At 37.1% G+C, this 13,026-nt stretch overlaps 1 protein-coding gene across 2 annotated transcripts in view; it reads left to right on the top strand.

The window, feature by feature from the left end:
* The window catches only part of LRRK2 (leucine rich repeat kinase 2), a 213,323-nt gene continuing 202,932 nt past the window's right edge, over nt 2,636-13,026 (top strand). For both annotated transcript variants that reach the window (XM_018047920.1, XM_018047919.1), the window contains exons 1-4: nt 2,636-3,419; nt 3,762-3,847; nt 8,170-8,279; nt 10,780-10,868. In XM_018047920.1, the coding sequence (XP_017903409.1) occupies nt 3,266-3,419; nt 3,762-3,847; nt 8,170-8,279; nt 10,780-10,868 (439 nt within the window). In that variant the 5' untranslated portion in view covers nt 2,636-3,265. The remainder of the gene's footprint in view (nt 3,420-3,761; nt 3,848-8,169; nt 8,280-10,779; nt 10,869-13,026) is intronic.

Below are 13,026 nucleotides of genomic sequence, written 5' to 3'. Positions count from 1 at the left end.
CCTTTATGAACTGTTATGAGTATGTCTTACCTTTCAGTATCTTAATGTCATAAAATTTCATTTCTCCCTCAAAACTTTCAAAATATTTAATTTTTTTATATAAAATTGCTCAATGGAATTTATTTTTTAATATGATGTCTGAAGTAAAGGTTTTAATATTTCTTCCTACAACCAATAGTCTCAGATTCATTTATCAAATAAATAATCTATTCTCTTTCCACTGTTACACACTGCAACATCTCTCATATAATTTCCATATATGTAAGGGTATGTTTCTGGGTTCCAGATACTCTTTCATTGGGTTTTTGCACAGATTAGCTCTTACAGCATAATAACAGTCAACACATTGCTTCATATACCTTTGTATACCTTCATATACCTTGCATTAGGACACCAGGGTGACAGGATGAGTGGAGTCTGAAGTCCAAATCCTGCCTTTGTGCACCCTGATACAGAACTGTGTCTGCCTAGAAGGAGGTGCACATTTTTCTAATTCACAGGAAGACATTGCCAGGCGCTTTTTCCACATTGGCAAACTGATAAAGGCTGTTAAGTCTCCCTGATTCAATGTCTAATTGGGCAATTCTGCTTTGTCCTTTTTCAAAAGTGTCTCTTCTGTTCTAGGCCTGTCTGTTTCGTTGAAAAAAAAAAAAAAGCAAAAACATGCTATCTTGCTTAGATTTTCATTAGTCTGTTTTTTTATTACTCTGTGGGGTAATTGGCATCTTTTTGGTAGTTAAACTTCTCATTAATTGATGTGGCCTATTCACTTATTTATACCTTGTTAATAATGCCTTTCAATATAGTTTAATAATTTCTTCATAAAGGTTTTAGAAATATTTTTGGAATGTATTCCCAGTTCTCTCTCTCATTTTTATTATTGTACACTCACATACACAGAAAATTACATTTTATAACTATGTATTACAATTTTTGTATAATTATGAATATACTTTTCTTATACGTATTACCTATTCACAGTGAATTTCTGGCTCAAAAATTTAATCCATTTTTCTTCTGGGGTACCTGTAGAGTGTGATTTCCCCTCACTGATTTGTAACAACTTTTAAAAGATTTAGCCTAATTGTTTTTGTCATATGTATTATATTTTTTGTTCAGTTTGACATTTGCTTTTTTAGTTTTATGTTTTCTTTGATTGCAGAAAATTTGAATTTTTATGGAGTCACATATATCAATCTGTAGTTTCTTTCTTAGTTTTTATGTTTCCTTATACCAAGATTGGGAGAAGGCAATGGCACCCCACTCCAGTACTCTTGCCTGGAAAATCCCATGGACAGAGGAGCCTGGTAGGCTGCAGTCCGTGGGGTCGCGAAGAGTCACACACGACTGAGCGACTTCACTTTCACTTTTCACTTTCAGGCATTGGAGAAGGAAATGGCAACCCACTCCAGTGTTCTTGCCTGGAGAATCCCGGGGACAGGGGGGAGCCTGGTGGGCTGCTGTCTATGAGATCGCACAGAGTTGGACATGACTGAAGCGACTTAGCAGCATACCAAGATTAAATAACCGTTAATTTACATTTTATTTTTAGTTACTTTCATTAACTTTTTAATCTAGCTGGAATTTGTTTTGGTAATTTGATGCAATTAGCAATGTCTGTTTTATTTTTTTCTTCCCAGGAAGCTAGTGAACTGTTCCAGAACCATTTGATTTTCCACTGAACACTACTTCTATTATGAATTTGTGCTTGAAGTTTGCCTTTTCATTCTGTTAACTATACTGGAGTGGGTAGCCTATCCCTTCTCCAGGGGACCCAGGAATCAAACCGGAGTCTCCTGCACTGCTGGTAGATTCTTTACCAACTGAGCTATGAGGGAAGCCCTAAGGTAAACACTGCCATGACTTGATTAAAGTGGTAGAGTATAAAGAACCTTCAGTTTGAGGTTAAGACATCTACTTGCATTTAAGTCCTGACTCAACTTCCCAACCCTGTGACACCAACAATGCTTTCCTTAAATTAGACTCCTCTAAATCTCCATTTCCTCATCAGTAAAAGAAGGGTAAGCAGCTGTCTTACCCATTTCAAAATTGTCGTCAGAACTGGGTACCGGAAGTGAAATAAAAGGATTTAAATTGTGAAGTACTAACTTCTAGTTCAATCTTCTTTGTGAATGACCTCACCCCTATTCCAGGACAGATCTGAAGGCAATAGGTCATCTCTGCCCAGCCTTGTCCTTCTTTTTTCTTGCTCAGGTTTCTCTTCTTGAAAAACACATTACTATATATATTTTTCAAACACTTTAGTAATTTTGAATATCGACAGAACAATGTTTAGGTCACCTGTTCATATCATTTACCATGTGTTTGTTTCTCTTTAGTTTCAATTGCAATGAGAATCCATTACTTTTTGGTGTGCCCCAATTTTCAGAATCTTACCTAGTGCAAACTCAAATTTTCAAAAGCTAATTTTCGTGGCCTTTTGGTCAACAGAGACTCAGTTAACAGGAAAAATGTCTTTATCTCCTTTCCTACAAACAAGTCGCAGCAACCATAGAAAAGCACATTTTGGTTGCTTAACTATGTCCATCCTGGGGGGGGGGGGGGGGGGGTGGGAATTCCTCATCTCCCAATAGGGGGAACTCCAAAGAGAACGTTTTCCTAAAAGGGGCCAACTGGGCGGCGTTCTCTTTTCCCAAGGCCCCGATTTATATTCTTGGATCTGGAGATCTGCGGCGGCTTCTTTCTTCTTCCTAGTTCCCAGAGGTTCCGCGGGCTGCAGGAGACCTGGCTGGCGGGTCAGGGGGTGGCCCGGGGTGAGGACCGCACGCCTCCCGGGCCTCTGAAGTGCCAGGGGCCTGGGCGTTCGGCAGAGTCCGCTGAGTCGGTTTCTTCCGCGCGACTCCCGGCCCCACCACCGGGGCAGGCGGGATCCGGTCCCGGGAGGCTGCGCCCACCCAGGGTCTCGACTCGGCCGCGCGGGGGCCACGGGCGCGGCCTCACTCGGGCGGGCCGCTCTCGCTGAGTCCTGCCCACCCGGCAAGGTTCTGCGCTGGGCCACACCTCGGCCTTCTCTCCTGCAGGCTCCTGCTCGGGGTATTGGCCTTGCGTGGGGGAGGAGGACGCTGAGGAGGAGGGCTCCGAGAGAGGGCGGGAGCCGCCGCCTTCGCATAAACAGGCGGGCGTGGGTGCTGATGCGGCTGGCTGTGAGTGCTGGCTACGGCCGGTGAGCTGGGCTCGTCTCCTTCCTTCCCGGAGCGGCCTGCCTTAGTGCGGGAGGGGCGGCCGGTTTGGAGCAGGGTCGGTCATGGCCAGTGGCAGCTGCCAGGGGTGCGAGGAGGAGGACGAGGAATCTCTGAAGAAGTTGATAGTTAGGCTGAACAATGTCCAGGAAGGAAAACAGATAGAGACGCTGGTTCAAATCCTGGAGGATATGCTGGTGTTTACTTACGCCGATCACGGTAATCTTTTGTCTGGAAACTGTTCCTTACCGCCCGCATCGCCCGCCGCTGCCCCCCCCCCCCCCGCCGCCCGCCCCCCCCCCCCGCCCACCCCGCTCCCCCGCCTCCCGCTTTCCCAGGCCTTTTTAACAAACTTTCTCCTCCCAACTTTGTGGCCGCACAAACCTGCACTCTTGAGAAGTCGAAAGCTCTCTACTTCTTGGGGCAAACAAGAGCTGACAATTCTAAAATTCTAGGAAGGTCTTGCACTCACTTCTTCTGCTTTCTCCCTCTTCTTCAGACTTAAAAGGGGTGCCATGAATCGTGACTTTGCTCCTTTTCCTTAACCCGCTTCTTTTCCAGCCTCCAAGTTATTTCAAGACAAAAATGTCCACGTGCCTCTCTTGATCGTCTTGGACTCGTATATGAGAGTCGCAAGTGTGCAGCAGGTAAAAGAGTTGCTTTCATTTCGCCCATTTCCCCTTCTTCGGAAATAGGTGTTTTTCTACTGATACTTTGTACCCAGAGTTCAGGGTTATTTCTGAGATTTGTCCTGACAAACCACTGTCTGTGGTTTTAAGATAGGAAGCATTGTTAAATCATTATCAAATGTTAACGGTGTAAGAGGGCCTACTCTGTGCTCCTTAATTATCATTAAGATGTAACTTTATATAATTAACTGACAGAATATAGATGGTGATGGGAGGGAAATAATAATGGGTTGAGGTTTGGTTTCTTTCATTGGCTAGATTTGTTCCTAAGTGTTTAAAAGAAATTATTCTAAGATTCTTCCCAATGTACAGCATGTTCTAGAGATGACACCATTGTGAATAGTTTGGGAAAGAGGAATAATGAACAGTAATAGAATTAATAATTAAATTAATGAATTGAAGTTACTGGCAAACTCTCATAGGTTTAAGGTTTTCTTTTTTAAACTTGAAGACAGATTTCTAACCTTCTTTAGTTGTAGTACACCTTGTATTATCTTAAGAGAGTAATGTTTTAGGAGTCCCTTGTAAGTTTAAATCTGTACTTCTCAACTATTTTCATATAAAATGAATGTAAAAGTGAACCTTTTAGAACCTGTGTCATAGGAAACCCTGAAATTTGTTAAATATATCAGATATATTTGAAAAGGAGCCTTAAGACGAAAATTAAGTCTGATACACTGTCAAAACAAAATTACTGCTTAAGGTTAACTTCCTTTGTAGATTTTGAGATTTGGGTAGTGCTAGTTTTCTCATTTGCGTGTTAGATTCTAAACGGAAAGAGAATTGAACCTTGAACTCTATCGAGGTGCAATGTTTCTTAATATCTACTTGAGAGGCTAGACCGATGTAAGAATTATCTGAATCTCTGTCTGTATCAATTATCTTATGCTTATCTCTGTGTCCAGCTATGTCTAGCTTTGATGAACTATATGCCTAGCTTCTTTTATATGAAGATATATATATGTGAGATAAATGGTTACTTTTATTTTTCTTCAATTGAAGTATATCCCATCTGACTATTGATTTTCAGGCTGTTAGCAAATAAGATCAAGGAAAAAACAGAGGCATGATAAAGACACTGTTCTTTTAACACCCAGTGTCTGAAATTTTGCCTATGAAACATTCAGTCTCCCGCACTGGCCTTTTGTGCTTGCTGCTCTCCACCCACATCATCCTTCTTACTCGCCTCTGCTTTGGTGTTCAAAATTGCATTGTCTGTCAGACCCCATTCCTTGGATTCTGTTCTTGGCAGAGTCTCCTCTGCCAGGCACAACTTTGAACACTGGGCCCTGGGTAGGCTTGGTCTGCAGAGGAGCTAGTGCTAGACTTGAGAATCCAAGGGAGTCTCCAACATACCCACCTCCTAATTTTTCCTCATTTTAGAAACTGCCAGATCCCAGACATGTTTGTTTTGGGTAGTTATGAATGTCATTCAATATCCTTGCCCAGTAGGTACCAAAGACAAAGTATGGAAGAAAATAAGGAATTGTCTTTTGATTTGGTGATTTAATGGAATAGAATTACTTGTTGCAGCGCAGTATATTAACCTGCAAAAGGCATTATGTTTGTGTAGTTATCATTTGATTCTTGATGAAATCTGCTTCCCTCTCAGAAATCTCACTGAATATTTTTTTCTCAGAGTAAGTAGCTCATTTAGGACCACAGAGCTAGTAACAGAGTCAGAACTCAAGTTTCACACACCTTCAAAATCTTTTTTTTATAATATAATAGGTGCTGAATTCACAAAATTTTATAAAACTAAAGAGTATAGTGGTTTGGTACAAATATTGTGGCCATGCTATGCCTACTGACGTTATTGATTTAAATGATTATTGATCTTATCAAAGGAATGTTTTAATACTCTACTTAAAAGAAAATATTGTCTTCTTCAAATTTATGCGTATTACTGGTGAAATTAATATAGATATACTTTAAAGCTTTGTACATTGAATCAGCTGAAAGTACTGAAGTAAAAGCACTTGATGAATTTAGGGAATTAAATTACCCTTCAAAAATGAACATCAAGGTTTGTTTTCAGAATTTAACATGACATTCCTGACTCTGAAGTTTTATTTTCAATGTCTTTTCACACTTTATTAGTTCTCCTTAATAAATCATAGTCTTTAGACAATTGGTAGTTAGGCTATTTGTCTTATAAATCTCTTTTCCTGCAAGTCATCTGAACATTTCTCTGTGTTCTTCAGTTTTACATTACTTTATTCACACAGTTTCCATCTTTGATTTGAGTGAAATATATGCAAGTGACTAAAATTTTCTTTAAACCCTAGATGTTTCCCATTGTGCGTTAATTAGATAACTTGAGTTTACAGAATAATTATAATTGTATTACGACTGTCCAAGATGGGAGGTTTCTTTTTTTGAAAGATAAGCTTTTAATTGAATACATTAATGGATCAGTTGTTACCTCTACTTTGCAGCTAGCGATTCTGTTTAATCATAGAAGCTCAGTTGCTTCAGTCTTTTTGCAAAGCAATTTTACTGATGCTGCTATTTCACCAACCAAAGCAAAACAGGTTTTCTCCTTGAGTCAGCCATGCAGGTGCAGAGATGAGTATAGCATCCTGTGTGATTTATGATTTATTTCCCACCAGAAACTGTTCCAAATGTTACTTTTGAAATACTTAGATGAAAAAAATCTTGATATATTTTATGAAAGCACAGAAATAGCCAGTTTCTATGGCATCTGGATTGTCAATATCTGTTCGGCTTGTGTGGAGGAGGATGTCTACTCAAATTTAGGTAAAAATAGCTGTCAAAAATTGCTTCCTTTTCAAGGAATTTGAAATTGTGTAAGAGGAAGTAATGACAGAGTAAAGCAATTCATGCTTAGTCCAGAAAAGATCTGGAAATAGTATTTGTAAAGAACTCTTGTATAAACACTTTTATCATATTAAATACCCCTTGTTTATTCCTGTAAACAATTAGGAACTGCGTGCCATTATTCCTCTTCAGATGCATAGAAATTTCTCCCCTGGTCATTCAACTCTGCCACTCAGCTCCAACTCACACATTCAGTCACATTTAGCAATGGGCCCCTCTCTGGCAGCCTCCTCAATATTTAGCATCTTATTTCTCTTCCTCATAGCTTATCAGTTTTAGAAGTTTCCATTTCACTGTTTTAAGTGACCAAATTTATAGTTTTTTTGACTCGTCACACTTTTTCTGTATTACATTCTTCCCTGAGCAACTCTAGCTGATAGTGAATCCAGCTTTCAAAATTCGTATTAAATTTTGGTATTTATCACACATCATGGTTAGGCACTTCTCCATTAATCTGTAGAACTAAATATCTATGTATCTTCTTTTTCTGACCATATCGAGTATAGTTTTGTAACATAGTAGAAAGAATTGAAGAGTCCTTACATTTCGAGAGAAATATATGGCAGCAAGAGTGAGTTAATCTCCAGTTTGGAATTAAAATATCATTAATATTTAAAAACATATTTTTTAAAAGTAAAGAGCAACTTATTCAATCTGGCATCACTTGTATAAGTGAACTGAATGAAAGTATATTTAAAAGGCATCAGTAAAATCATAATTCATTTGGAAATATGAAAGACTTAAAGGACATTTGTGATGTCTTGACCTCATCAACCCATATTTAGGTACACTGAAGAAGTCTAGAGGAGTCCATTGAAAAGTTCTACCTACTCTCCATCTCATAGTGCCTTTCTCTTTTACCTGTGAAAGATGTTACACTGTCATCAGACAGTGCTACTTCTCTTGCCATTTGTCCTAGCTTTATTATCTGGGGAGCAGTCTTTCCTGATAATTTACACTTGGCTGTCAAAATTTCTGGCTTTTCCTAATCTTTTATTCCAAACTACTTCATTTCTTCTTTTAATTAAAGTCCCAAATATTTAAAATAAATTCTGTTAGGTGGATGTGCCTTAAAAAGTACAAAGCCCAGAGACTAGTCTTTCTTGTATGTCATAGTCTTGGTATGTCCTCTAAAACTATTTTTAAAGTTTTATTTTATTGCTTTTTATTTAGGCAATAGGCAGTCTGTTTCCTTCATCATTCAGAAATGTTACTTTTGTATGCCTTTTCAGTAGATTTTTGGAGAAATATGTTTTCTAATTATATGACTTGCTTTTTGAGTATGATTTTGTTATATTTCTTTTTAGTATAATTTTGTTGTAAAATAACTTTTAAAATAATAGTCACCTAGTCTATTAATAATGAAGAGATTTTTTGACTAAATATGTTGCATATATGAGTGTTTGTTTTAAAATGTGAATATTTGCCTTTATTTTTAGGTGGGTTGGTCACTTTTATGCAAATTAATAGAAATCTGTCCAAATACAATGCAAAGCTTAATGGGACCCCATGATATTGGACATGATTGGGAAGTCCTTGGGGTTCACCAGTAAGTATGTAAAAATATACTGTACTAAATATCTGTATGACAGCCCTTTTCTTGATATATTGTATTTGCACTTCAAGCCAAACTGATAAAAATCCTTTAAAATACATCTAGTTTTCCTTGAATCAATGATTTACATTTATAGACAGCTTAGAAAGCTAACATTTGAGGTAAAATGTTAGGTGTTGTTATTATTTTAATAATATAATAATAGTCATACAATTGATTAAATTGTAGATTGTTGATGAATGCTTATGAATTCAAGTGAATAAAAGATGTCTTTTTTTTTTTTTTCACTTTTTAATGGTAGAATTGACACAAAACACTGGCCTCCTAGGACAGAACCCTACCACCAATACAGGAGACTGAAGAGACCTGGGTTCAGTCCTTGGGTTGGGATGATCCCCTGGAGGAGGGCCCAGCAACCCACTCCAATATTCTTGCCTGGAGAGTTCCATGGACAGAGGAGCCTGGTGGCTACAGTCCATAGGGTTGCACCTAGCAGGACATGACTGAAGCGACTTAGCACACACACAGGACACAAACCACTACTTCTTCAGAACAAACATATGGAAGCTAAAATGTTCTCTAAATAGTAATTTAGAAATATATGCTTTAATGTCTTTAGCACATTTATGTATATTCATATGTATATATTTAATGAGCTTAAACTGCAGCTTTCAAAATGAAGGAAAAAGAAGAAATTATTTTTCAGCACATTTGCCACCAAATCTTGATAGCTATTTACTAGCTATGTTATTGCAGTTTTCAACACAATGACTTCTTAAATAAGACTACTTCTTTAGCCATAATTAGTTAAGAAAATTTTCCCTGTGTTTACAAGAAAATCCTTTTTGGAAAACTTTGGATAACTGTTGGATAACTTTTTTGTTTCTTGACATTTAATAAAATATCTTCTGTCATCAAGTTTAGGTATTCTTTATACTTAATGTGACTTTTCTTTACCTGAGAAAAGTGAATACTATGATTTCCAAAGATATATTGCTGTGGAGAACATAATTAATGCAAAACTAAATTTTACCTCTGTATTAGTTTTAACTGTGGCTGCAAATTTAGACAAGTAAGAGCTGTTTGTTCATAGACGAGTATACCTATGCTTGTGTATTTTTCTATCTTTGATAAATGTAAATTGCTGTTTTTCAGTGTCTAGCATTAAAGAGTGTGCTTTGCAAAGAGACTATTTACAAATAATAGATATTCTCATCTCCAAACTAATCCCTGAAATTCTATGTCAGTAATAAAGAATACAGCATTTAACAAAGAATTAGGCAAAATATGCCTGCAATTAATAGTTATAATGTTATGTGTCCCTTGGTTTGGATGAGAATTTCCAAAATCCCCAAAGCTTTGTAATCTGTAACTTTAGGGAGACTTAGAAAACTTACTTAGTCATATTTTAGTACAAACTGAATGTTCCAGTTAACTTACGTGAATGTTTCTGCAGGAAGTTTCTTTTCATTCATTTATTTGCCCATTCATCATTTATTCACCTTCTGTTCATCCTGTATTTATTACACCCCTCCTTTAGGCCAGAAGTAGTGTGAACAATATAGACACACTCTTCTCTATAGTGGAGTGTATTAGATCATTTCCAGCCAATAGTTATTGTAAAATATATCTCCTTATATTTAAGGATTTTTCCCGCCTAAAGGCTTACAGTACTATGGAGAAATCTCTTGTGAGGTAATGAAGTCAGGAATAGTGGGAATGATTCAAGAAGAGGTAGGGGCAGCATAGGTAGGAGGAGAATTAACAGAGTTGAAGGAGTCTCTCAATTTCTTACCGCATCGCTAGAGGCCATGTCTTGAGTTTCTTGAATCTAAGTGAAGCCATGGAAGCTCTATTTTCTAACAATAGAAAGCCAAGCAGCACTGGGTAGGAATAAACTATAGATTGTATATTTTAAAATTAATCAGCCCTGAGTAGGAATAGACTACAGACTATAGATTTTAAAATTAATAACTCAGGGGCTCAAATCAAATGTATTTGAACTAACTGAATATTACTGATATACTAGGTTCACTTTCTGTAATGTCAATTTCTCTTTTAAAAATAGTAAAAAGTCAATAATTTAAATATTCAAATGGTTTTTAATTTTTGTATACAAGCTAACATTTTAATTACATCTCTATAATTTAATACATAAATATGTGTCACATAAAATTCACAAGTTTGTATCACATATAAAATGACTAATCCCTTAGTACATTTAGTTCTGTATTATTTTGAATATAGAATTGAGTGAAATAGTTAATAATTGAACTTAAATATTTTGAGGAAAAAGTTATAACTTTTCTGTTAAGACTCATAATAATTCCCTATTAATCATTGTAAGCCTGGCTCAGATTTATAGGGAAAAAACACATTAGCTTCAATATAGGGAATGAAGTGCAATGAGATAAATAAAAATGTAGATGAGTAAAAGACAGTATCTAAAAGAGTAAACGTCTAGGATGATCTTGATTTTTGTTTTTACTTACAGATTGATTCTTAAAATGCTAACGGTTCATAATGCCAGTGTCAACCTGACAACAGTTGGATTGAAGGCCTTAGATCTTCTCCTAAATTCAGGTAATATATATGCACATATTTTTAATGTTGACACAAGTTAAAAAATAATTTAAACCATTTACTGAATATATTTTAATTTAAAAAATATAATATTATAACCTCAATATTGATGATTTCCAAAATTCTGTGTATCCATTTTCCTTTTCTCTAAACTTTTTCTGTCAAAAATACCACCCAACATATTGGCCTTAAACATCACCTTGTATATTATTGCCAAATTTAATTTCTGTCCTCAGCTTTGCTCCTCTGATCTGATCCCACATCTCATATTCCCATTAGTTTGTTAGCCATACATGTCCTGTCATGAGTATTTGTTCTCCATTATATCTCTAATGTATTTTCTATAAAATATGTTCTAGAGTATGACAATAGTAATATGTCATAATAAAAATATATAGCTTTTCTTCTTTTGTGCTTGCTAAATGCTAGGTTTAACATGTAAAATACTTCATATGCTTTTAAAAGCATAATCCTCAAAACATCCCTTGAGTGAACCCTGAAACCAGAGAGACTGCCTCAGCAAAAAGCAGTAGAAACAGGTTCTTATTTCACGTGTTAGGTTCTTTCCCTGAGTAAATTTCTGCTTGAAGGATAATGGACCTGGAAACAAAAAGTGTTGCTGTGGTACAATCGTTGTGATCATTGCTGTGCTGGACACTTGCTATGATGTAAGATTCTAAGAAGAAAGACTGCTTACAGGGAAGCTAATCAGAAAGGATAGGGAGGCTTTCCTTCAACATGTGAAGGGTCCTTTAGGTCAAGAGAACAGCATGTGCAGCATTGCAGAGGTCTAGGAGGAGAGCACGAGAGGAGCTGGAGGTGTGGGTGGTAAGATTTTAAACGCTTTCATAATCCCTGCCAAGTGATGAAGGCCCATTAGGAGAAAGAGAAAGGAAGACAGAGGGTGAAGATTAGAGAATGAAAGAGGGATAGGAAAGGCCTGAAGGTCCTCACCACTTCACCAGACAGAGCCTTTTATTAAAATATGTAACAGAATGTGCTGACTAGTCTTGGCAGTTTAGTTGCTAAGTCGTGTCCGACTCTTGCGACCCCATGGACTGTAGCGCACCAGGCACCTATGTCCATGGGATTCTCCAGGCAAGAATAGTGGAGTGGTTTGTCATTTCGTACTCCAAACTATTCTTAATCATGATTTATTTTAAACTCATCCTTGAGAGTCTTTTTTGGGAGTGTGTGAAGATTTATTCTCCATTTGGCGGTGGACAGGTGGTTTATGAATTTGAAAAATCTCGCAATATGAATATGTTGAGATTAGCAGCATGCAGACAGTTAAGAAATTTGATGTGTGTTTTGCAAAAGACTAGTTAATTTCTTCCATATAACATTGAGAATTTTGAGTTTTTAGGGAAGTTTCTACCGTGTTTTAGAGTTCGTTTCAGATACTTTATTAGAGGCTAATTTATGAATCACTTTTTGTTTGGCTTATTTGTTAACTGATGTGATAGTTATTGGGCACTTACTGCTACGCTGGCTACTAGAGAACTCTCAGACAGCTGAGGTAGAGTTCCTGCAATGAAGAAGTTCACAGTCCAGAAGCGTTGTCTAATATAACTTTTTGCAATGAAGGAAATACTGTGCATGTTTAAAATCACGGCTCGTAGCCATATGTGGTGGTTGAACATGGGAAATGTGAGGAGCTAAATTTTAATTTTATTTAATTTTACTTAATTTAAATTTGAGTTTAAGTAGCCTCATGCAATTAGTGGCTACAGAATTGAACAGCCCAACAAAGAGATAAAAAGCATTTAAAGAGATACTTTCAGTTTAATAAGAAAAGTAGCATAACAGAGATAGGAAGAAAACCACCCACCATAGGAACACAGAGAGAAGCTTGGCTTATTTGTGGGATTTAAGGGCATGTCCATGACCTGTCTAAATTTTAATCCAGCTCTGACTCTTGTTTGTTCACTTTGGGCAGAGTTACTGGGTCACTTCTGTGGCTGTTTTCTCATCTCTGACATGAAGATTGCACCTGGCTCGTGGGGCTGTGGTGATGTTAGAGCAAACTGTCAATGTTTCAACCTATGTCTGATGTGTTATGTGCTGTACACGTGTGTGCTATGACTACCTACAGTTTTTATTGACTGAATAGGTGCTGTTTATGTTATGCCTTGAATTAAGGTAGCATTATATTTGG

This window comes from Capra hircus, chromosome 5 (genome assembly GCF_001704415.2).
Source record: "Capra hircus breed San Clemente chromosome 5, ASM170441v1, whole genome shotgun sequence".
Taxonomy (NCBI): domain Eukaryota; kingdom Metazoa; phylum Chordata; class Mammalia; order Artiodactyla; family Bovidae; genus Capra; species Capra hircus.
The sequence above is the reverse complement of the archived record's forward strand: the minus strand, read 5'-3'. Positions and strand labels throughout refer to the sequence as shown.